General features: G+C 44.0%; 1 protein-coding gene across 3 annotated transcripts in view; it reads right to left on the bottom strand.

The window, feature by feature from the left end:
* Window positions 1-23855, bottom strand: part of ZSWIM8 (zinc finger SWIM-type containing 8) — an 83165-nt gene that overhangs the window by 16132 nt on the left and 43178 nt on the right. For 2 of the 3 annotated variants that reach the window (XM_053304990.1, XM_053304992.1), the window contains exons 5-21: window positions 23387-23494; window positions 19981-20062; window positions 19486-19606; window positions 17997-18198; window positions 17517-17692; window positions 15660-16665; window positions 14731-14862; window positions 11877-12056; window positions 10992-11175; window positions 10023-10121; window positions 9619-9743; window positions 7440-7677; window positions 6653-6805; window positions 5651-5873; window positions 5058-5347; window positions 1853-2076; window positions 1120-1596 (exon numbers count right to left, since the gene is read on the bottom strand). In XM_053304990.1, the coding sequence (XP_053160965.1) occupies window positions 1120-1596; window positions 1853-2076; window positions 5058-5347; window positions 5651-5873; window positions 6653-6805; window positions 7440-7677; window positions 9619-9743; window positions 10023-10121; window positions 10992-11175; window positions 11877-12056; window positions 14731-14862; window positions 15660-16665; window positions 17517-17692; window positions 17997-18198; window positions 19486-19606; window positions 19981-20062; window positions 23387-23494 (4020 nt within the window). The remainder of the gene's footprint in view (window positions 1-1119; window positions 1597-1852; window positions 2077-5057; window positions 5348-5650; window positions 5874-6652; window positions 6806-7439; window positions 7678-9618; window positions 9744-10022; window positions 10122-10991; window positions 11176-11876; window positions 12057-14730; window positions 14863-15659; window positions 16666-17516; window positions 17693-17996; window positions 18199-19485; window positions 19607-19980; window positions 20063-23386; window positions 23495-23855) is intronic. The other variant, XM_053304991.1, reaches the window with a different exon arrangement.

Genomic DNA, 23855 nt, shown 5'->3' with positions numbered 1-23855 from the left:
CGATTATCTAGTGCCCACAACTCTATTCCCAATTTGAATCCCATAGTCCTATTTTACCCTCTCTCACTTCTTCCTTTACAAGTTTTTTGCTTATTCGTGTGTGATGTTCTAAGCAAAAAACCACTTTTTAAAAGGAAGAAAAAACATTTTCAGTCATACATATCTACACACACACACTAAATTAAAGTTACACAAAAAAGAAAGAAAATAACTTCTAGTTTGCCACTAGCCGTTCTGTTTAATTTGGTCACCTACCCCCAGGGTGGATAGGAATGAGAGAGTATCACATGGTTTCTTTAGTAAGAGCAACTCTGCTAAATGACTTCCAAGTGGCACAGAGGTCTTCTTCAAACAGAAGGACAGGATCCAGACTACGTTAGTTCTGACTAAGCACCATCAAAATCAATGAGATAGGTTAGGGATTGCTTAAGTCCCATTACATTCAGTAGGATTTAGTCATAACAAACTTAGTCTGCATCATGCTCAAAATTCCCAAGGAATTATTCCATATCATTCACTCATCTTCATCACCAAAACTGATGTCTTGGATAAAATTATATGAGACACTTTGGACCTTTCCCAACACTCTGGTGCAAAGATGATGCTCCCACAGTCTTGGGCCAAATGTATTTATTGACAGAGCAGATGACACTTTGGAAGCCAGTTAAATGATGTTTGCAACTTTGATTTATACCTCATTTATGAGTTCTCATCTTAGTAAAATAAGACAGATTCTAACACAAAGTGAAAAAACCATGAAGGGATCAGTTTACAAAGCATAGGAACATATGAAGCGGTCTTATACTGAGTCAGATTTTTTATCCCTCCAACCCAGTACTATCTATACTTAACTGGCAACAGCTTCTCATGGTCTCTGGCAGAAACCTTTCCCAGAGGTACAGAAATACTTTTCACTGATTAAAGCTGGAATCTTCTGCATGCAGAGTATGCACCCTACCATCTTGAGTTTTGGCCCCACACCAAAGCTGAAGCCAGCAAGCAAAAGAATTTGGCTTTCCATCCTGTCTACTCACCTAGACCATATCACTTCCATGAGCGGGGGGAAAGGGAGCAGAAAAACGGTCAACTTAGATGCTTAATCCACAGAACTTAACTTACTTGAGGATAAGCGGAACCAGGCACAGGGAAAACAGCTGGCCGTGGCATGTGCTGGATGGGGTGTCCAATGTACTGAGGGTTGCAAGGGATGTGAGTCTGGAGTGTGGTATAGGGGTGCAGACCCTGGGTGTGTGCCATTGCTGGCCCTGCCATGGTGTGCTGCTGGTAGATTGTTGACCCCACAGAGATAACTGGCACCACCGTTGCTGCTGCCGTCACTGCAGCTGCCACAGTCACTGTGGTGGGTTCTGATGTCACTCTGTTATCTGTCAATCCACGGACTGCTTCACAAGATGCCCGGGCTCCACTTGCACTGCAGCCTGTAGCTCCCTCCCTCTGAGCAAGGGTCCCACCAACAGTTTGTTCATATAACCAGTACCACTGGTGAGCAACTTCAAACAGGACTTCAGGGTAAACGCCACCTCCTTTGGCTGCCTCCTCCACTGCCAAGCAAGCCTTCTCCAGCATTAGATTATCCTGTGATGTCAAAGATGACAGTTGTGTTATGAAAGGCAGAAGATACTCTACAGCTCAATGGGGGAATGGAAAGATACTAAACTAAGCTCCTTTGGTGGCAGGGACATTTTAAAAACAAACAAACCACAACAACGCATTTGTCTATTCAAGAATGAGAACTTGGGCTTCAGTTGTATTCCTCAAGGACAAGCAGAAATTAGGTCCATGTCAGTATTCACTCGCAGTGAGAATAACTGAAAAACTCTGAACTGCTCACCTGCTCCTTGCACTGAACCAGAGCTCTCTGGATCTCATTTGGGTTCAAGGCATGGGCATGTGGCAAGCAGCTCAATGCCAACTCTGCGGCCGCTCGCACCATGTTGGAATCTCTGGCTCTCGAAGCCCTGTCAGCCAAGGATGCCACCTCTGGAGGGGTCAGGTGCCCATCCCAGCACTCCACGAGGATGTTCAAGGCTGCACTGCCAATTTCCATGGCTTGCCCTAGAAGCAAGAGAAGTCAGAGCATTTCTATGTATAAAAGAAACTCAAACACCTTTGGGTCACTTCCATCCTTCAATATTCTTTGCTTCTGCAAAGCAAGTCACTTGGGAGACAGAAGAGGCCCCTCTACAGTTCCCTGCTAGATTAGTGTTCAAATCTATGGTGCTTACCTCTGTGTAATGTGGCAAGACAGTGTACTCTGCTACACTGAGCTCTGTAAGCTATGCAACAGCTATGTTAAAATCAGTTCTTAACACTGTAAAAAGGGATAAAATGTCACATATGATGTACAAAGAACTTAAAATATGTTATGTTGTTTGTCCTTGCAGCCATCATTTCATCATTATTCCAAAGTTTACAGAAAGGAAGCCAAAGCTAAGAGAAAGTATAAATTGCCCAGAGACCACGTTAGAATCTAAATACCAAGAACCCCAGGTACACAACGAAATGTCTATCTGCTGGGCCAGGGAGGCTCTTAACCTCATTTCGTCGTTGCTACAGTCTCATGTGGATTTCTGTTAAATGCTAAAAAAAAGTGGGACACCTGTGTGCCCTGAGAGGAAGGCAAGAAAGGAGGCACCCAGGTGAGCAAGCTCTTGTTCTCAGCTCCTGAAAAGACCAACAGCCTGAGACATTTTATTAATCTTCTGTAATTTACTTGTTTTAATATAGCAACCGCTTTGGGTGCCTTTGTCAAGGCAGAAAGGCAGTATAAAAATGTAATAAAGAAATAAATAATAATGAATAAAAGCCATTTTACACTTGGATCACCATGGATAGAAGGGAAGAGCAAATATCAAGGTGCCCCACAGCTGTAACATAAGAACCTTCTGTGCCCTGGCAGGAATAAACTCTTCCCATATAAACACTGGTCAACTCAAAACTAAGAGTGCTGAGATGCGGAAAAGCCAGGCTCAATCTCCTGCTCAGCTATGAAGCTCAATGGGGAACTCTCTAGACCAGTGATTCTCAAACTTGGGTCCTCAGGTGTTATTGGACTTCAACTCCCATAATCCCCAACCAAAGGACACTGAGGCTGGGGATTATGGGAGTTGAAGTCCAATAACACCTGAGGACCCAAGTTTGAGAATCCCTGCTCTAGACTAATCTGCATCACAGCAGATAACGTAAGTATTAGGACTATGTGCATCAATAAAGTCAGAGCTCCCTTTCCTCACCAGCAAGCAGTATCAGAAGGGGGGGCAAGTGCCCCAGGGTAGCATACTGTGCGGGTGGGGGGTAGTTTTAAAATGCCACCCAGCACTGGTGCAGAGGTGGCAGGGAGTGACATGTGGTAGCCTGGGAAGCTTGTGCAGCTGCTGGGAGGATGCGCAGTCTTCTGGGAACTGTAGTCCTTGCTCAGAATTAGGGATGTGCACAAAATGGATTTTGCATTTTGTGTGGAGGTCAAAACACAGATGGCCAAAACATTTCGTCAAAACAGTGGTCAACCAGCTGCTTTGACAGAAAACTCAAAATGTTTCAAATGTTTCAGCCACAGGGAAAACGGAGGTTAAAATTTTGTTACAGATCTCCCACTTGCCCATTTCTTTTGTGGGTTGGGTGATAGCACCCATCATGCCCTAGGACCCAACCCACTTTGATGTCCCTAGGTACTACTCCTGGGGAACAAGCCAACCAATCAGCAAGGAGACTGCAAGCCAATGAGAAGCCAGTGCCAGAAAACCAATCAGCAAGAAAAAACAGGCTTCCAAAATGGTGCTCGAAACGTTAAAACGTTTTGATCAAAATGGGGTGGTTTTGTTCCAAGCTTGAAACAGGCCCTTTATTTAAAGGGTGTTTTGTTTCGAGCTCAAAATACTTCAAATGGCTCATTTTGAGTTGAAACATTTCACACATCCCTACCAGTATTCCTTCTAATTTTCATGTGTGCACGGAATATGTAATGAGTTTTGTTTAGGGGTGTGCACGGAACCGCCACACTGCGGTCCGGCACTGGGTGGGGGGTCGCTTTAAGAGCGGTGGGAGGGTTTACTTACCCCTCCCGCCGCTTTCTGCCGTGGCACCGTAATTAGTAGAGTAATTGGGGCGGCAGGGTACCTCCCTGCCGCCCCTTCCCCGCTGCAGCTCTGCAAAGCTCCCAGTAATGCTTTGCACGCAAACTGGTGGGGGGCGGGAAGGGAGCCCTGAAGTAGGAGCTCTTACTTTGCTGATGCGCACAGTCCTAATAAATATGTGCAGAAATAAAAATTAATCATAGTATTGAAGCTGTCCTTGGTAACAGTTTTTCACGTATGTATGTATTTGTTTATTTCGGCCCCAGGCCAGCATAGTTTTTCATGCTTATTGTCAAAAAGCCATGAAGACAAAATGTTTTCAGGAGGGCTGCAGATACAATTCCTTACTGGCTAGCAGGATATATGCTGCTGCTCTATAGCACCACAAAAGTTGGAGTGCTTTCCAGAGGAAGGAACACTGGAACTTCTGTCTGGGGTTTCCTCAAATCATAATAGGTTGCTTGGAGCAAGTATCTGTTTCCACAACCACTTGTATTAGAAACAGCAGAAAGTTTGGTGAGATGCCCTTGGTGTACTACTGCTCATTGCATATTGTAGCTTCTACAGTGTGGTTTAGTGGAAACAGGATGAGGATGTGCAGAAAAGTCAAACTTTGTGACCACCTGATCCATTCTCGAATTGTGATTCTATGGCCAAGCATTACCCATTTCCCAAAATCGTAAACTTCATAAAGAGCCATCATGGTATACCAGTGAAGAGTGTTGGGCTAAGACTGGAGAGATCCCAGTTCAAATCCCTGTTCAAGTCTTAAAACCCACTGGGTGACTTTGAGCCTGTCACTTATCCCTTAGCCTAACCTGACTTCTTGTTTTAAGAAGGGTTTGCGTCTCTGTGACTAAATAAGGGCAACTCTTGGGAGAGGTTTTCAGTTATGCACATTTAAAGTTACTAAAAATAAATAGGACAACTGTCCTGAACATCCCAAGCACATAGTGTTCCCACCTGTGATCCAAGAGACATGGGAGGAATAGGTCCGAGAGAGCCAGTTGGGAGAGACAAAGTTGTGCAGCCCCAGCGCATAGAGTCCAATCTCGAAAGCACAAAGGTGGAGGTTGCGATGAGGCCCTTGGTGTCCGCCACTGGAGGATGGGTGAGTGAAAATGGAAGTACTGCTGTTTCCACCTGCCTTGATGAGAACAGTCTTGGCCAGTTCAAAATAGAAGTGTGCAGCTGCCTCCGAGGGCTGATTGGGGACATGAGGTGCATGGCTCTCTGGCCTCCTGCCCTTATACCTAAAAGGGACAATACAGAAAATGAACCCGTCTCAACATGCACTATTGGGATAAAACCCAGAAATGGGGGCCTGTGGTGCTTCAAAAAAGATACAAAAGCTCACACTGTGCTTTGGTGCTCAAGTTGAAAGTAGTAAGCATAAAATCAAAATAGACATAGGGGGAAAGCCATCTCAGTCAGGGACAAACATCTTGAGTTCATCAGTTGTGTTTCTAGCTCCAGGTCTGGCCCTCCCATGGAGGTTCCCAGCTTGTATGCTACATCGCCAATGTAGGCACATTCTAAAAGGATGCAGTTCCTACCTGCCAACTTCCACGGTCTTTGCACGTGCTCCTCCACTGGCTCTCCTGCTTCCACTGGAGGATGACGAACCCAATGAGTCACTGGAAGAGCTGCTGATGCTGTCACTATCCTGCCCTCTGCCCCAGGAGGTGGCTGCCCATCCCCCACGCAGTGGCCGCCTGCTGAGGGTTGGAGAGCTGTCAGAGGTGGTTTCTGGAGCACTGCTGTCAATACTGGCCATTCCTGCAACACACAGCCAACGCAGGACGTATCAGTGTGTGAGCTTTGCCCCAGATCAATGGCACACCAAACCTCAGATTTACAACAGGGACCTTAACATCCTCATTTTTAAAGGCTGTGAAACATTTTTGTAAGTTAGAATCAAATGATGTACCAGAAAAACTACAGAGCTAATGTAGCATAGTGACTGAGAGCCGAGAGCCTTTTATTTTTTCTATAAAAATACTTTTACTGGTGTTTTGATGCCTTAGGTTTTTATATGGATTTGCTTTGTAAGTTGCTTTGGAACTCAGTCCCTAACAAAATTAGAGGTCCCCTTCTCTGGATGTTTTTAAGAAGGACCTGAAGACATACCTGTTTAATCAGGCTTTTAGTTTATAGTTTTAAAGTTTAAGTTGCAGGGTTTTTATCTGTGTTTTTAATTTTTTTAATTGTGCAAATGTTTTAAATGTTGTGTTTTCAGATTGTGAACCACCCAGGGACTGAAATGTGTTAATTAATAAATAAGTTGCCTTGAAGATTCCTGTCAAAAGAAAGGCATGAATTCTGTAAACAAGCCAACATGAAATTTTCTCATCTGTTTTGAGCCTGAACAAAAAAAGTGAGGGGTGGGGATGAATAAGAAATCCAAGAAATTATAATGGATTAGGAGAACAGCAGCATCACGTGAGAACTCATAATATTAATTCAATTAACAAGGAAGGAGCAAAGTTAAAATGCATGAAAATGCTCAAAAGTGATGGCTGAGTAAGATGGCAGATAAATGCACTTCCAGAACTCACCTGTGTGCTTCTTTTTCTGTCTGACTGGTGATCCCCAGCATCTTCCATTGTATCCCCCTCTGTTTCCAAGGGCTAGTCGGCTGGGAACTTTCCCTTCTTGTTTTAAGACACTGGATTCCATGGGTGGGTCACAAGAGGATCTATGAGGGTTCTCTGTATAAACATGAAAGGAATGTGCTTTTTAAAAAAATACACAAGGAGGAGGAACTCAAAAGTGTCTCTTTGAAGAGTGTCCAACACACCACAGCTTACAACTAAGAAGCTTCCCAATAGCTGTGCTTCTGAGCTCGAGAGGAAGACTAGAAGCTACCATTTGAGTGCTGGGTTGCTGAGGTTATCCGAGTGTCTTGATAGCCCAACTCCAAACCTGGAGATGAAGTGGAGCATCAATTGTTCCCATAGTTGCACGGGGCTTCTCCAATTGCAGGGATAAACTCCTGCTTCCCTCTCCAAGTCTTCCCAAACTTGGAGCTGGGAAGTCAGAGAACTGCCCCAACCTCATGTAGAGGTGCAGCACGAGATCAGGAACAAGGAGTGGGGCTGTATTCTGGTAACCACAAACCTTTGGCTTGGCTACCAAGACCAGCCCACATTTATGGATCCCTGTCCAGATGGAACATTCTTGACATGTTGGTTTTTGAGGGAGGAAATGCCAGAGGAGATTTAGAAAACCCATAATACTGGAGTAAATATCCATACAAATAAAAGGGAAAACCACAGCCCAATTTTTAACTGCTCTTTTCGTAACTAAAAGGCAATTGTGAACCTGTGAAACAGCAGGTCTTACCTTGAGTGCTCTTTTCCAAGAAAGGCTCTGAAGGGTTGTTCTGGACAGCAGCGGTTACTCCTGCTTGTTGTGTGACAGATGTCCCTGGGAGATGCTGAATGGGTGCAGCAGCTGACTGGGTAGCATGTTTGGAAGGAGATTTCTGATTGGCTACTGTAGGCTTGCTAGATGAGTAGAATGAACTTAGAGTCTGAGGTTTGTGTGTTTGGCTCTCTCTGTCTAATAGCTTATCCAAAATCTTTAAATAGAGAAAGAGCACAACATGCAAATTAGCATTTTAACAAGGTAGTTATCAGAAACAAACTAGTGTGTTACAATTAAAAGATATCTAAGCAGAACACAGCAATAGACAAGGCTCTTTGGGGAAGACAGAGGCTTGACCATGCACACTTCCACCTCCTTCATTTAAAGGTTAGGTTCCTGAAACGTACAAACAAAAATCCCAGTGTGAGGGGGAAAGCTTCTAAAATTCAGGAGCCACTGTGAAACTATTAGGTGTAAAGGTGCCTAAAGTAGAAAAATGTACTGTACTATTGTAATCACAGATACACAGACTGAGGTTTCAGAAGGCTAAAGCTTTACTTACAATGCAAAACCACCAACTTTAATCCACCAACTCATTTCCCTATGGATAAACTAATCCAACACACAGGTATTTTGAACCACCTCTAGTACGGTCCGATCTCCAGATGTCTGTAATCCCTTAAAGGCTACTCCTGGGCCTCTGAAGTTTCAATAAAGTGGTTTCCAAGGCGGCACCCACTTTGAGATCACAGGGCAAAATCAAAGGACACAAAGATTCTTGAAGTGGGGGTGGGATGGTGCTGCAAACTCTATACCTCACATGCACCCAGAGTGGCCCCTCAATTATTCATTCAAACAGAGAAGTTAATCTGTGGTCAGTTTGCAAGTCAAAATGCTAGGAGCCCCATCCCCAAAAGACAATGTTAAAACAGCAGATTGGAAGGAAAGTTCTCTCAGGTTTGTCATTGCCATCTATCTACACAAAAACGGTCTCTCTAAACATCCAGCATAGACATGATGCCAAGTATCTGAAAAGTGACAAAATCTCTCTTCTTAGTCTTCCCCAACCCAGGATGTGTAGCACAGTGATGCAACTTTCTAAGCCATAAAAACAAACACCCATTCTCTGCAGCATCCCAAGACCACATTTAGTTTAATATCCATGAGTTCCAATTATTTCTTCTAAGTGCTGTCGCCTGGCAAGATTGAAGCCATTTCAGTTTTTGCCCTCAATCCCAGCTTCGTATCATTCAGGCAGTCTTTTATCCAACCTCACACAGGTCAAATACTTCTTTTAATTGACTACCTCCCTTTGTCTGAGTAGTTAATGCAATGCACACAAATGGGGGAGCAAATGGTACAAACATAAGAGAAGACGACACTCAAGCAAAAAAACTCCACACTGGATGAGGTTTACAGGCCCATGCTTACCATCTTAGATAAAGAAAATGAGCTTCACATACACAAAACATCAGTATTTGCTTTAGTCTGCACAACTTAACCACTAGACAAGACTAGTAATGGCAATGAAATTTTAATGACAAACTTAAGAGTTCATCTACTCCCAAATTCATTATGACAGCACATACGACAGGCTTGCCTTGGCATCACCACTCCCTACTCCCAGCAGCCCTCCCTGTCGTCTGTCATTCTTCCCTTCCCAAAGTTTATCCTTGTGAAGAAGAGTGGAGGACTTCTCTTTAATGCCTGGATACTCAACTTTAAGGCCTGGATACTGAGCATCCACTTATGACAGGGAGGCCTGGGAAATGAAGTTTGATTCAGGAATCACCGGGAAATTCATTTCCCAGATATCCCAGTGACAATGAATGCTCTGTGAGAGCACATCAAGGCCCTAAAAACAAAATCTCAGCTCTAGCTGCAAGGCCTCCTGACTGCTGGCCCCATCTCCCCTGCCCTTCACAAGGCCAAGTTTTGTGAAATGGGGAAATTGTTGGGGAAGGCTAATGGGGAGAAAGTGCACCAACAATATGAACTTAAAGAATTCTTGAAAACAACACACACACAGAGGAGTATTTCCCCGCCCTGAGTTCCCCAACAAAACTTTGCAAAACTAACTATGAGATGAGCCAGCAGATGTTCATCCATCACTAGCAGACAGGAACTGGCTCTGAGCATTTCTAAAGGGACGTACTTTTTTCAGCTTAGACTGGTCATCCTTATAAGTGATCATCAGGGCTAAAGCCAGATCGCCTTTTTCCCTTCGGGTACCTTCACACAATAGAGGATGCTCTGCTTCACTCACTGTCGTCTTCATGCCTGGAAGGAATTCAAATATTTTATGCTGCCTATTTTTTATAAACTTAATTTACAGTAAGCTAAAATCATTCAAACAATTCAGTTAAGGACCTTCCCTTATACTACACACAAGTTAGATCTGCTGCTTGTGGGGCACTGGACTTCCCCTTATACAATTACATGGAGAAGAAAACTTAGCCTTTGATATGAATCAACATGGCCTGAAAGGATGACCAAGGCCATATCCCTTTGCCAGTGAGAGGAGAGACTTGGAACTGGGAAGAGAAGCTAAGCACTTACCAAGAGCAGCCACAGCTGCCTCAAAACCAAGCTCTTCATCTCCAGGCATTTCATTATTCCAGTTACGACTTGGGGGTCTGGATCCTGTAGGAGAAACCACTGGAAGAAGAAAGATGGAAGGTCAATAGCCAGCACTGTAAAATAAGGTTTGTCTGGACTTTCTGGAGTTTCTCAGAGACCTACCAAATGATATTCTTTTCCTAAGTATTTTAACGGACCTCCACAAAGATCTCTGTTTTAGATTTTTATTCACTTTCACTCTATAGAAAACATTTGTAAGAGTTAAATCAAAATGTCAGAGTATTTTACCAAGACAGCCAGATACCTGATCATATTTGTGACATTTAATATCTGTGAAAACTGGAAAGGAGTGAGCCTTTTTGCAGGTGGAATTAATTTGATAAGACCAGAAGCATGGCATCATGGGTTACTAACAATGGAAACAGGACTGTGCTCATCACAAGCAAGAGCCAATTGTTGAAATACCTCCCGAGGGCTACCTTAGCATTAGATATAGTTGACCTGGGCAGAACCTGCAGTGGTTTGGTGGGACGTTACTGAAATCAGTAACCTGTCTGTAGAATTTGGGCACTGCTCCTAAAAGTAGACTAGAGAGTAAGGGCTCCAGGAAGCTCCCAGGCACTGAACACAGTACAGTCATGTGCTGAGAATTTGATCTGTGAACAGTGTAGAGCAGGCACTGATCCATGGCATGCAAGTTCCCACCTGTGCTGAGATTCCCAAGCACTCACGCAAGCAAGCACACAGAGGCTTCTGCAAAAGTACCAATGGAACAAATGGAAAGAAGTATAATCTGCTGGCCTTCCTAAAATTTTCAATGAAAATCTATTCCCAAGATTTAGGAAAGGATTAGATTTCACAGAGTTCTAAGGTTCTGATTTTGCGCCCCGCTCTCAATTTAGGCAGTTATCAATTTCTCTTCTTCAGAAAAGTCAGCAGAGGCATTACCTGGAGTACACAAAACATCAAATATGAAGCTGGCCAGCATTAGAGGCAAGACAGGGCGGTAATCACACAGGGTCCCTTCCCTCAGTTCTTCAGCCCTTCCACGAATAGTGTTCATCTCATTAGAGCCAAGTGGAATTTTCTTCAACAAGGCCACTATTTCAGATTCTTGGTATGCCAACTTTACCTGTTTGATACATAACGCAGGGAACAAAAATCCATGGAGTGTCTATGACAAATAGAACATGCTACTCTGCCAAAATACTGGGTTGCAAAACTAAAAACTTTCAGTGATGCACAAGAATCAGCTGGCTTAGCTACCATCTTCTTTGGGACAAAACCTGGTAGTCTTTGTTCCCTGTGCCCAGAAACACCAATGCCTACTTAGGCATATGTACTCTGACTGAATCAGAGCATATTAAAGGAGCTGGCTGGCTAAACTATTTAGATTTATAGAATAGAAATTCTCTTTTTACTGCAACACTGTGATATGGTTAAGAACTTTATGCCAATCTGAGGAATAAGACTATCCATGAGAGGTATTCATTTGGTAAGCACTGGCTCTAGGTTTGTGGGCCTCTCTGTTTATGCACATTGCCCTTATCTTATGTCCAATACAGCATCTGAGTTTCAGCCTTAATTCAGATTCTCTGTCCAGAATTATCAAGCTTTGAAAACGGCAGACTTGGAGCAAAGTCAATTAGAGTAAAACTGCATTTCTAGAATGACTCCACATTTTAGGCAAGATGCTGCACATCTGAACCTAAAGGAATGGCTGCCACCCCAAGACCATGACTAGGTCCACTGATGCTACAAACGCACTCTGTAGTCTGATCTGGTTCAGGAATACTAAATGTGGAACCAATGCAATCTTAAAATCAGACATACCTCCAAAGCTTTGGTAGAAGCTGGTGGCCTCTGCAGCTCCAGAGCAAACATGCCTATCTGGAAAGCCAGGTTGTGGTATTCCTGCCGCTCACTCAGCACAGTCAACAGAAAAGCAGCTTTGGATAATGTGTTTGTTGCCATCCATGTCTGCTTGCTGGTAGATACCTTGTTTTTTTTCCCCTGTGGAATGAATGGTCAGAGCTTTATGAAAAAGCCACTCAACCCCTCCTAATGTGATTTGGCCCAAGACAAGTTCCATATCCCAGTTGTGAAGAGTCTTCGTTTCATTTTCTGGCATCACCATTCTCATTGCTGCTACTTGTATTTTCTCACAGATTAGCACTACAACACAAATGTTGCTTAGCATGAATCCCATGAAGAAAAACTTTAGACACGATTGGCTAAAGTCATGCATAACTCCATATGCTTCTAACATGTCCTTCCCCTTAGTCATCTTCTTTCTGCACAGGAAGCACCAAAGGCGTTAGCCTGTCCTCACAGGAAGGTCTTCCAACCACCACAGTGAATGCTCTTTTCCACACCCTTTTCTATCTCCAGCACCTTTTTGAGGAGGGTCCAAGAAATGTATATGGAATTCCAAACAGGCAACTTCTCCTCCTAGTAGTAAATCTGGCAGGGCTTATAAGCAGGGCTCGTGAATGAGGCCATCAACTGCCTACTCACGGGATTTTCTGGGGTGGGGGGGAGTTTCTAGGTTAAGAAAAAATCCACAAGTAGCCTGACAAATACTGAGCATCCCCATTGCCCCCGCAGCACAGAATGTTGACAGCAGTTAGCATCAGTTGAAGGTGTGAGGGGAGGAAAATCTGGCCTGATCAAGCATCCCACTCAGTGTTCCCTCTAACAGGGATTCCCAGATATTGTTGACTACAACTCCCATAATCCCCAAGCAAAAGTCATTGCAGCTGGGGATTCTGAGAGTTGTGGTGAACAACATCTGGGAATCTCTGTTAGAGGGAACACTGATCCCACTGCAAGGTGTGCATCTCTCAGCTCTAACTCTCCCAGCCAGTCCAAATGCTATAAGCTTTTAAAGACTAACTACTCTGAAGCAAGAATCCTGGGAAACAGAGGAATTAAGATCAGTGGAAAAAAACTTCCTCTAGTCCTCAGAGCGGACTATCCCTCCAAGGTCCCTAGGCAGTTAGTGGTTCTGCTTCTTTCCCATCTGAAAAATGCCATTTAGAATTTTTGTGCACCATGGGAATCACTGTAAACTTACTTACACTGAACCTTACTTGCCATTGTTACTCCTCCACCCAAATATGAAGAACATTTTGGAGCTATCTGCAGTCAGCTTCAACTTTCATTATTCTAAATAATTTGGTGTCATTCACCCCAACTGCACATCATTCATGATCTCCACTTCTTACTCCCCTCCACAGCAAGAATTGTCTATTAAGACCTATCCTGCTCTGTAATCAGCTACCAACACATCCTTGCATCCCATGACTGCTAAGTTTACTCCAGACTTTGATGATTGTCTATGCCAGAACACCGAGTATTTAATGCTTGCAGGTCACACTATCACCATGCTTGCCAGCACTAAAAAAAATCCAAGAGGTTGGTGAGCCAGGGCTTCCTGCTACAGAAACAACGCTGATTCTACCTCAACTAGGCTTTTATATGCTTAATACTCATGTCTATCTAAGAATTTAATAAATTCACAAAAGCAACACAGGCTAATTGGCCTGTCATTTCCTGGTCCTCCTGCCCTTTTTTTTAAAGCTAGCATTATGTTGATGATTTTTCAGCCTCCAGTAAGGAGGTCAATTTTTTTATGAGATCAGCAATTTTTTATTTGAACTAAGAGCCCAAACCAACAATGTTAATTTCTCAGGTGGCCCTAGAACTAAATTTGTCACCTTTGCTTTAGAGACAACTCCAAAAAAATAATTGGGGGATGGATATCTTTTCAACATCTTTGCATGAAAACAGATGCAAAGAATTCATTCAGCTTATCTGCAGTCTCCCTATCCCCTCTTACAACAACCCTCTCATTTATTTGTAATGTAATAAAAAGTTACTCTCCATGAAACTGTAGTAGCCAACAATTCTACTCTGGGAAGTATATAAAAAAAGATGACTACTTGTGCTTTTGGACAGCATATGTCCTCCGATTATGCACAAGTGCACAAAGTACACAGAATTTGGACTGTGTGCAGTACACTGCATCTTAAGCATCTCAGATTTCTTCTTCTTCAAAAAGAACATAGGAACATAAGAAGCTGCCGTATACAGAGTCAGACCATTAGTCTATCTAGCTCAGTATGGTCTACACAGACTGGCAGCGGCTTCTCCAAGGTTGCAGGCAGGAATCTCTCTCAGCCCTATCTTGGAGAAGCCAGGGAGGGAACTTGGAACCTTCTGCTCTTCCCAGAGCAGCTCCATCCCCTAAGAGGAATATCTTGCAGTGCTCACACATCAAGTCTCCCATTTATATGCAACCAGGGTGGACCCTGCTTAGCTAAGGGGACAAGTCATGCTTGCGACCACAAGACCAGCTCTCCTCTCCATGAACTATTGAGAACTATTTCCTATGCCATAGACAAAGACTAGAATCCAAGATTTCACCAGAGATATTACAGATATACTTTCAAGCTTGAGGGATATTTTGTTAAGAGAGAAAATTAGGTAAAGTATGTTAATATATGCACACGTACATAACTCACACAGACCACAGACAGAATTTATATTCTCTTTCTCTCCCTCTCCCTCCACAAAGTCTATGGCAATTTGTTCACAACGAAAGCACTGCTCTGAAATGGGTAACATTTCTGCCTTTTTCTACACTAGCTCTTCCATTCAAACTGTTCCTGGATCAGCTCTGTACCTTGGTTGGGGGCTGTTCCACCTTGAGATCAGGAGGGTTGGCCAATAAGTCCTTGGCAAGTTCAACTGTGAGGTGGCATGCTTCATTGCTATAGCCATGTGCATAGAGAGCCTCGGCACAGGCAAAGAGAATCTGTTAATGAAGAGTTGCAAAGAAATCATATCCAGTCCTTGCTTTCCCTTAAGAGCATCAATACTGAGATTAGGGTGAGGGTACATCTGTTGCAATATGCATTTTAGATCCTCAACCCAGTTAGGGGCCAACCAGGGAGTGCAATCCCATTGAGGAGCCTCAGGAATAAAGGAGGAAAAACATTTGTCCCAAATGACAAAGTAGCCAAGACCTCAGATATAGTGGGACAGTTGTAGCACAGCAGTTAACATGAGTGGCACCATTCAAGTATCACCTCAGCCATAAGCTCTCTAGGTAGCTTTAGGGAAACCACCACTCTCCTCAATCTCAGCGCTTCACTAACATGAGGGATAAAATATGGTTTACATGATCAGACCACTGATCCATCTAAGCCACTACAGGCTAGTCTGATAGGCAACAGTTTCCCAAGATCTCAAGCAGACATCCTTCTAGCCCTACTACTCAAGATGTGTTTTTAAATAGAGTGCTAAAGATGGAATCTAGGGTCTTCTGCAAACAAAGCATGTGCTCCGCCGTTCAGCTATGGGCCCCCCTCACCATAACATTAGCCTACCTTACAGGGCTACCGTATGATATATATGGAGCATATGCAAAGACTTAAGAAGCTCTACATAAAATGTAACAGGAGCACAAAGAGCAAATTATAATGAAACTGGTTTGCTCTTGGTTTTATATCCCCGACTCCATATGTGTAAGCAGAACGTAAGCTTTTCACAGTAGCCAAAGAGCCACTCATTTGCGAAGTCCAAAAAAGTGCGCACACATGCACCCCTTACCTCCATGCGGTTTTCCTGCTCCAAGGGCTTAATCCCAGCAAAGATGTCTTGTTCTTCTTCTGTCCCTCCCTCAGCCTTGTCATCCTCTTCCTTGGCCACCTCCTGGGGATTCAGATAGTACACCTGGTAGTCATCGTCCTCCTCTTCTCCTCCTCCTCCAGCTGCACCATTCTCCCCCACTTCTTTTGGCTTCAGACTCACCCCACCACTATTTTCATCTGGGCAAGGGAGGTCGTCATCTCCACTACCCACTTCCCCCGCTGGATCCTTTGGGGTTTTCTTGGTGGAAGGACTGCTCCGGAGGGTGGGCTCAGTCGCCTCTGAGAAATAAACACCGCCATCATCCTCAAACGTATCCCTGTAACTCCTGCTCAAGGGGCTCTCCGTGAAGCTGAACGTGTTGCTGGCCTCTGCCCCAAGAGCCAAACTGCTGTCGTCTAAAGTCAACTCAGCCAAGTCTGGTTCCAGAGAGCTGTCCTCACTGCTCATACGACGCTTCCCGCTATGTTTACTGGCCAAACTTTTTCCTGCTGGAAGCTTGCCTTTGTTCACAGCTGTTTTGTACGCAGCTTTATCTCCTTCTGCTGAAAGCCGTCTCAGAACCCGCTGGGGGCCCTCAGATACAACTTTCCGCTTCCCGATGAGTTCTTTGGGACGCACAGCCGGCTCCTGAGAGGCAGGGCGTGACCTGTCCCCTAGCTGCAGGCACATCCCTGCAGCATCTGGCCCATGAGCTCTGCCTGCCTCACAGAAGGTTTCTGCACACTGTGGCCGACAGTTCCTCTGTTGGATGGCCTTCACCCAACAAAAGGAGTTCTTCTTGTCAGCATTGCTGTAGGTGATGCCTGGAATTGGATAGGCTTCCTCCCAGTTGAAGTAGCAAGCTTCCACAGCCGGCTTGAACCCCTGGAACAGCTTCTCAAGGGACTTTTTGTGCTGCCCCCTTTTGACGTTGTCTATTACCTTCAGCTGCCACTGCCTTAGTTGCATGCATAAATCCCTTCGCCTAGCATCACGGAAGAGGAGGAACATGTGAGAGGCACAGATGAGCTACAGGCAAGACTCCAAACTCATTGCTCCCCATCCAAGACCTTATCTCGTATTCTTCCAAATTGCCTTTATCACTTTTTCACTGAGTTTTGATGAGAAGTTGCACACAACTCTGATTCCTTAATACTTGATTCCATTTCTATTCCACAGCACCACCATGGAGGGGAAAAAACTTACCTACTCCAATATCTCAGCCCTTATGAAGCTACCTTATACCAAGTCAGACCACTGGTCCATCTAGCTCAGTATTGTCTACTCTGGTAGCTCTCCAAGGACTCTGGCAGGTGTATTTCCCAGCCCTGGTACTAGAGATCCTTTAATAGGAGACTGAACCTGAGAACATCTGCTTTCTCCCCCATAACTGAAGTAACTTTGAGGGTTGTAAGCAATGTCCACTTCCATCCTCTGCTAATATGGCTGTCAATAGTTCACTGCCTGTGTGAGTTTGCACTTTTGACTATCACAACTAGAACCACAACTGAACAAATCTTTTATGAATATAATATTTTTTTCTTGGTAGTAAAACTCAATAGCTCTACAGTTTTCCCAATTAGACATGTAGCGAAGATGGATTATTTTGCTCAGGGACAGATTGTTTTGAAGTAGTACAGGGCCAAAAAGACATGACATTTAGTGAGAGCATAACAAGGGACACTGGTGTCCACTATTCCTAACTTTTATGTATGTCACCTCAGCAGAGTATAAACTTAAATTACAAGGGTAGAAAAACAGACATCTGTTAATGGGCTGGTTGTCTAGCAGGAACCTTTTACAGCTACATTAAGGACTGTTGACATCACTGCCTACCTATGGGGGCTGATGGTCGGATCCAAGACGGCAAGCCTCCAAAGAACCACCATCTCATCACACATGCTCGCACAAGCATGAGCAGCCACTTCTGACTGGCCATTGCTGCGACCAGTGTGCCCACTTGCACTGCTGTGGGATGCAGACGTCCTTACACTGTACCACCAGCCAGTTATCTGTAGAAAAGGATGCAAACATGTCAGATGCCCAAGCCTGCACTCTTAACACCAATTTTAACATAGGAAAATGTTTCATCTTGGTCAAAAGAATCCATCCAATAGTACTGCACTGCTTTCTGCAGAATGTTCTCAGTCAAGTCAAGGTCTGTTGTCACAGACTTCTCAATGGTCCCTTCCTGCACAGTCTTCCCACACCCATACACACAAGTCAATCATTTTTGTCAAGTGCCTTAAGAATGTCTGTTTAAGAAATTTATTCCCTCTCTAGTTTAAACAGAAAAATAAATAAATTAAGATGTACCTGTTCATATGTTAGACACTGGTCTGTTAAGATCTCCAAAAGAGGGGCAGCATTAGTATCCCGTCTCTTGAACATCTCTCGAACAATAGAAAGCAAGTTCCAGATGCCTTCAGGCTCTCTTCCTCTCAGAGGACGTAGAAGACATGCCCACTCAGCAGCAGCTGGGGGCTCCGTGGAGGAGAGGTACATGGAGTTTACATCACTGTGAGGGTGAAAGAGGGGAAAGGATAGAAGAAGAGCATGAAGACAGCATGCGGGAGTACAAAAACCAACTCTAACTCTAAACACAGAAAAATACCCAAATCTGCCAGATCCAAATCAAGTTGTAGCACTAATGTAAGGTATAGCATTTTACAACAAGAATGTTTATGGAAAGAGAGAGCACACTGTGGCTGAATCAGTTACAGAGACAAGCCAGAACATATAGTAATTGGACTGGCTTTGTTTTCGGTAAAACTAAATCCCAAGTGTTTGGGATAGTGCTATGAAGATTCTGCTTGGGTGCAATATTGTATTACACTAAGAATTATCCACAATTGCTAAAAATGTACTCATCTCATTTTTTCCTCTACAAGCCAGCCTCTTCTAATCCTAACAAAAACTGAACTCTAGTTCAAAAGAGTTTCTAATTGATTAAATCAGTGGCTTCAGAATTTATCAAGGAACCCTTGCAAATTGATTTGTCTGTGAAATATCACAAAATATTCTCAGGAATGTTCTAAGGTACAGTGTCAGTTCACATGATGCACTGACCAGCCTAATAGGTCTTGAATTTCTCTAAATGAACTAGAAGTACCCTCTAGAACATACCCAGCACAATTCTGTGCCACCAGGTTGAAATATATGCTCACCAACAACAAACTGGAAAGTGTATTTGTGGAGTCTGAGGTAATATTGTTTCTGGACCCTACAAATGTAGGCTACAGGTGAATAAAAAAACCCCCTGTGCATAGAAAATTGTGTCAAAGAGAAAAGTTCCAAATTGTGAGTATTCCATGCACTAGGATTTTTTGTGTGAATGGCATGTGTGCCCCCACCTCCTGACCTACAACCTGAAGTGGTACATCTCTTTCTGATAGCAAGGCCCTAGTGACTGAGATCTTTGAAAATACAGCTAGCTAACATAATGCTCCTTTAGCTACAGTCCTGCAACTCGTTACTCTAATTGGTTAAACAAATCCATGATATTTTAATTAGACAACCACAAAAAGAGTTAGCTTTGCCATCATTACAACCATTCATAGAGGAGTTATAACCAAAATGTGTACCTGCAAAATGTGCGACTGCTCACACAAACAAAACCTCCCAGTCATACATGACAATCTACCAGGGGCTCAAAGAACTATTTTTGCTGTCTGCCTGGGAGTGCAAAACCAAAGGGTTGTCAAGAACCTGGCAGGCCACAATAAGATGGCTGGTGGGAAGATGGGTGTGGCATGGGAGTGCCTTAGTCAGCCAACACAAGGTGTGAAGTGGGGGGAAAGACTACCTAAAAACAACAGGAGAAGGACCACAAAACTTGTGAAGAGTTTTCTTGATGTTGTCACTCAGTGTAGATTCATCCAAGTACCAGGTGCTTTGATCAGAGGCCGAGGGACCGGCAGTGGGATCTTAAGCAAGAAAAGATAAGTTTTCTTAGGTGCTGGACATGGTTTAGTTTCCCTCAACTCCAAGATGTAAGTAAAACAGTGAACTTTAGCTTCATTTTAGAAAGAAAGGTATCTCAAATATCTTTTTCAGACAATGATAATACTAAGCTCTCCCCTCCACTGATACTACATAGTGGATTAAATAATCCCTCAATAAAAGTGCTTCCTTCAACACGCTGACAGTGACCTAAAAAGATTCTCAGTGTATCCCTCTCATTCTTGCCTTTAGTGTCCCTTTTCTTATAAACCTTGGAACAGTGCCTTAGCATTTACTTTGCATCCTGAGAGCTATTATCTACACTTCTTTAAAAAAACCCACCATCTTTCAGAATTACCTGGGGCCCCACATACAGTGTTGATGGCAGTGGACTGAGAAGACAGCAACTCATCCAGTAGACGCTGAGCAGTGGGAAGGATCTAAGTGTGAGGTGGGAAAACATAATACTGTTATGAGAACAAAGCTGCCTCCCAGAAAACCATTAACAGTCTTTCCTGCAGGGTGGATCTATTTAAATCAGCAAGAAATAAATAATTGATTTAAAAATCCAAGTTTCCCCACTGGCACTACTTACTAATTCAAGAATTATGCAATGCTACTAGGTTAACCAACCCTAACCCTAACCAACAACATCTAGCATCAATCATATCTTGCCAAGTACTTAAAGATCTTCACTGGCTACCAATCTGTCTTCAAAACAAAATACAAGTGATAGTACCACAGATAACTGTGGTATCTGAAAGACTGATTACTTCCACATGAAACCATCCAGAGGGAGGCCCAACAGAGGGAGGCCCAATGCTGGCTCAATCATTCCTGCATGTATAGAGGAGTGCATAGGAACATAGGAAGCTGCCATATACTGAGTCAGACCATTGGTCTATCTAGCTCAGTATTGTCTTCACAGACTGGCAGCGGCTTCTCCAAGGTTGCAGGCAGGAATCTCTCTCAGCCCTATCTTGGAGATGCCAGGGAGGGAACTTGGAACCTAGATGCTCTTCCCAGAGCGGCTTCATCCCCTGGGGGGAATATCTTGCAGTGCTCACACTTCTAGTCTCCCATTCACATGCAACCAGGGCAGATCCTGCTTAGCTATGGGGACAAGTCATGCTTGCTACCACAAGACCAGCTCTCCTCTCAGCTCTCTCTGCTCAGCCTCTAATTTAAAACAAACAAACAAACACACACACACAGAAAAGATTTGCAAAATTGTATAAGTGTGACTGACAATATTGGTCCTTCATCATTAATACCGTTAAACACATGCCAACAGGTGCTCATAACACCTGTGTCCCTGTACAAACTGCAGGAGTGGCAGAGACGGGGAAGCTGAGTGGGAGTCTGGGGGGAGCTGGCATCAGCCCTGGGCTGGGCGAGAGTAGCACGGGCAGCCAGACTCCAGTGGGCAGCCCAACAGGCCAAGCGGTGCCCACTGATGATGGTGTCAGCCACAAGGCAGTTGCCAAGCTGGAGACAGGGGTGGGGTTGGAGGGAGGGAAGACAAGGGGGAAGGAAGGGAAAGTGCTGTAATGGAGGGATTAATAATGCATACGAGGGAGGATACAAGAAGGGTGGGGCTCAGGTGTTCAGAGCGTGAAGCTGCTTGGCCAGTGATGAGGGGCAGAAGGAGAGATAAGGTTGTAGTCTCCCAGTGAGGAGCCAGCCCTAGGACATAACTGCCAGGGAAGAGGACTCAGGTGCTGCAAAGCCCCTCCCCTTTCTCTAAAGCCTGGCCCAGGAACTTCCATTTGGCCCTGTTAAAAGGGCCAAGGACACATCTGGACCACAACCTGTGCATACACAATTGACAGGTAACTGTGATCCATGTAGCAAAGACACTATCAGAAAATATGTCTGGAACCCCTACCAACCCCCCCCCCCCACGAGTAGGAAATTGGAACTATGCATAGATTTATATACTGCCCTTCCAAAGGTGGCTCAGGGCAGTTTAACAGTACAGAAAATGAAAAACCGTTAGGAAAGGCACTGGGGCCATGAAACTAACGCAACATATTATGAAGGGCCGTCTGTGAAGAACATTCAGAAGCGTCCACAGATGCAAAATGCAACAGCCCACTTTGTCTGTCATGGAATCACATAAGACGACTGAAGACTAACTGCACTAGCTGTCTCTTAGCGCCTAAGTAGAATTCCATGAGCTGGTTTTGAATTTAAAAAGCCATAAACAACCTGAGCCAGCTGATCTAGATACTATCTATTGATGGTAGAATTTAGAATAGCCACCCCATCCTCATAAAGACCCCACAATTGATTCCCATGCTATAGAAGTTGGCTATTTGCACACTGTTTCCCCAAAACTATGCTTTGTAACTGCTATTTACTATAGATACAGTATTAACGACTGCTGAATGGCTGCCTCTCAAAACACCTGCACACAACTGAAAGTGCAAAAACCATTCCCAAAAGTAGGCTGCTTTTGAGAAAATAATTGTTCACAAGTGATGCTTACAAGAGCTTATTGTCTTAGCATGTATTATCTCTGGTGCATACATTCAGTTGGGGAGGCACTGAAATAGGCTGGTGGTGGAGCAGCATGAATCGCTTCCATTCACCACAACGTCCAACATGAACCAGCCCTTCCATCCATAAGAATGCCCTGGCCATGCTGAGGCCTGGTTCATCTGATTCTTTCCACTTTAAAAACCTGTTGTGCCAGACACATTTTTTTTTTTTGGTGCCAAACACAAATTTGGCAGACATATGAATATCTGCATGGTGGTTCCATCACCACCACCACCACATTATTTCAGTGCTATCCTTAGCTGAGCATACACACTGGGACCTTAAAGGGAGTAACTCACATTCATACTACTTCATGACATAACACTCCATTAATAAAGCAACTGAGGCAATACCCATCTTTGTGCAAGGTGGCCAAGCATTTGGTGAAAGAATTTTAGTAATGCCATTTTGTAGTTAAACTGACATGGCCACTCCACTACTTCTGTGGATAGTTTTATGTGAAGAGCCACCTACGTGCAGAGGTGCACCTAGGTAATTTTGGAGCCTGGACCTAAAGGCCTTTGGAGTCCCCCGCCCCCACCTCAGCTGCAAGTTAAGCATCATTTTTTAACATGTAGGTTCTTGCGGGCACAAACCACATCACCTAGAACAGACTAAAGAGAATTTGGGGATCTGCAGGGGGTGTGGAGGGCTATAGACTGGCCCTGAAGTCCAGGGGTAAGAGTGCCTCTACCTATGTGCCAAGTGAAAAGCGTTTTTAAAAGCATTTGAGTTGCCTTTACTTCCAATAGTCTAAGATGACTTATTGGAAAATGTGAATAGGGAGAAGCCAATCTGCGGGGTATATAACTTTTGAAAAGGATACAACTGTTAAACCTGGGGAAATGCAGCAACATTCTTTATCAAAGTGCACATAGATTTAATTTTTCACTAGAGTAAAAATGCCAGAAGCCACAGTCAGGGCCAGTCCTAAAATAAATTGTGCCCTGGGAGAAGACTGCCTTTGGCACTCTCCATGATTAGTTTATCAACTCAGTACCCACTTCAGGTAGACACCCTGGGCCCAACTTGCCTACCTCTAAAACCAATACTGGCTACTAATGTACAGCAGTATCCAGAAAAAATATATTAACTAGTGAAAGTTTGCATAGTTTTCTCAAGGCCACCAAACACTCTTTGGGAAGAAATTGTAAAAGGACAGTCCACCGGTATATTTGAGAGAAGCACTGGGGGCACTGCTCACTGTTGTCTCCATTTACCTGCTGGGGAAGTTCACTGATGAGGTACTGTGCAAATTTCTGCAGCTGATCTCTCTGTAGTCGAGACAGAGATTCCGAGACAGGTGCTCGCAAGCACACAGCAGATGCCTAGAGAGAGATAGTAGGACATGCTCCAGCTGAATCAAAACCATACAATTATCCCAAGGCTACACATAGCTGTATACGAGGACTTCTCAGGAACAGAATTCTAATGTTAGCCCACAGAGTTTGTCTTATTTAACATATTTTTATACCACCCAAAACTCACGTCTCTGGGCAGTTTACAAGAATCACAACAAGGTGTACTGTAGGCCATAGTTAAAAAAAAAAGAGAGAGAGAGACTACACAATACTTTTAATTTAAAATTATACTTTCATTTTAACAGTCCAATCTAGTGTAGGTTTACTTAGACGGGAGACCCACAGCATTCAGTGGCACGTACTTTCAAGTAGATGTGCACAAGATTGC

This window comes from Hemicordylus capensis, chromosome 3, assembly GCF_027244095.1.
Source record: "Hemicordylus capensis ecotype Gifberg chromosome 3, rHemCap1.1.pri, whole genome shotgun sequence".
Taxonomy (NCBI): domain Eukaryota; kingdom Metazoa; phylum Chordata; class Lepidosauria; order Squamata; family Cordylidae; genus Hemicordylus; species Hemicordylus capensis.
The sequence above is the reverse complement of the archived record's forward strand: the minus strand, read 5'-3'. Positions and strand labels throughout refer to the sequence as shown.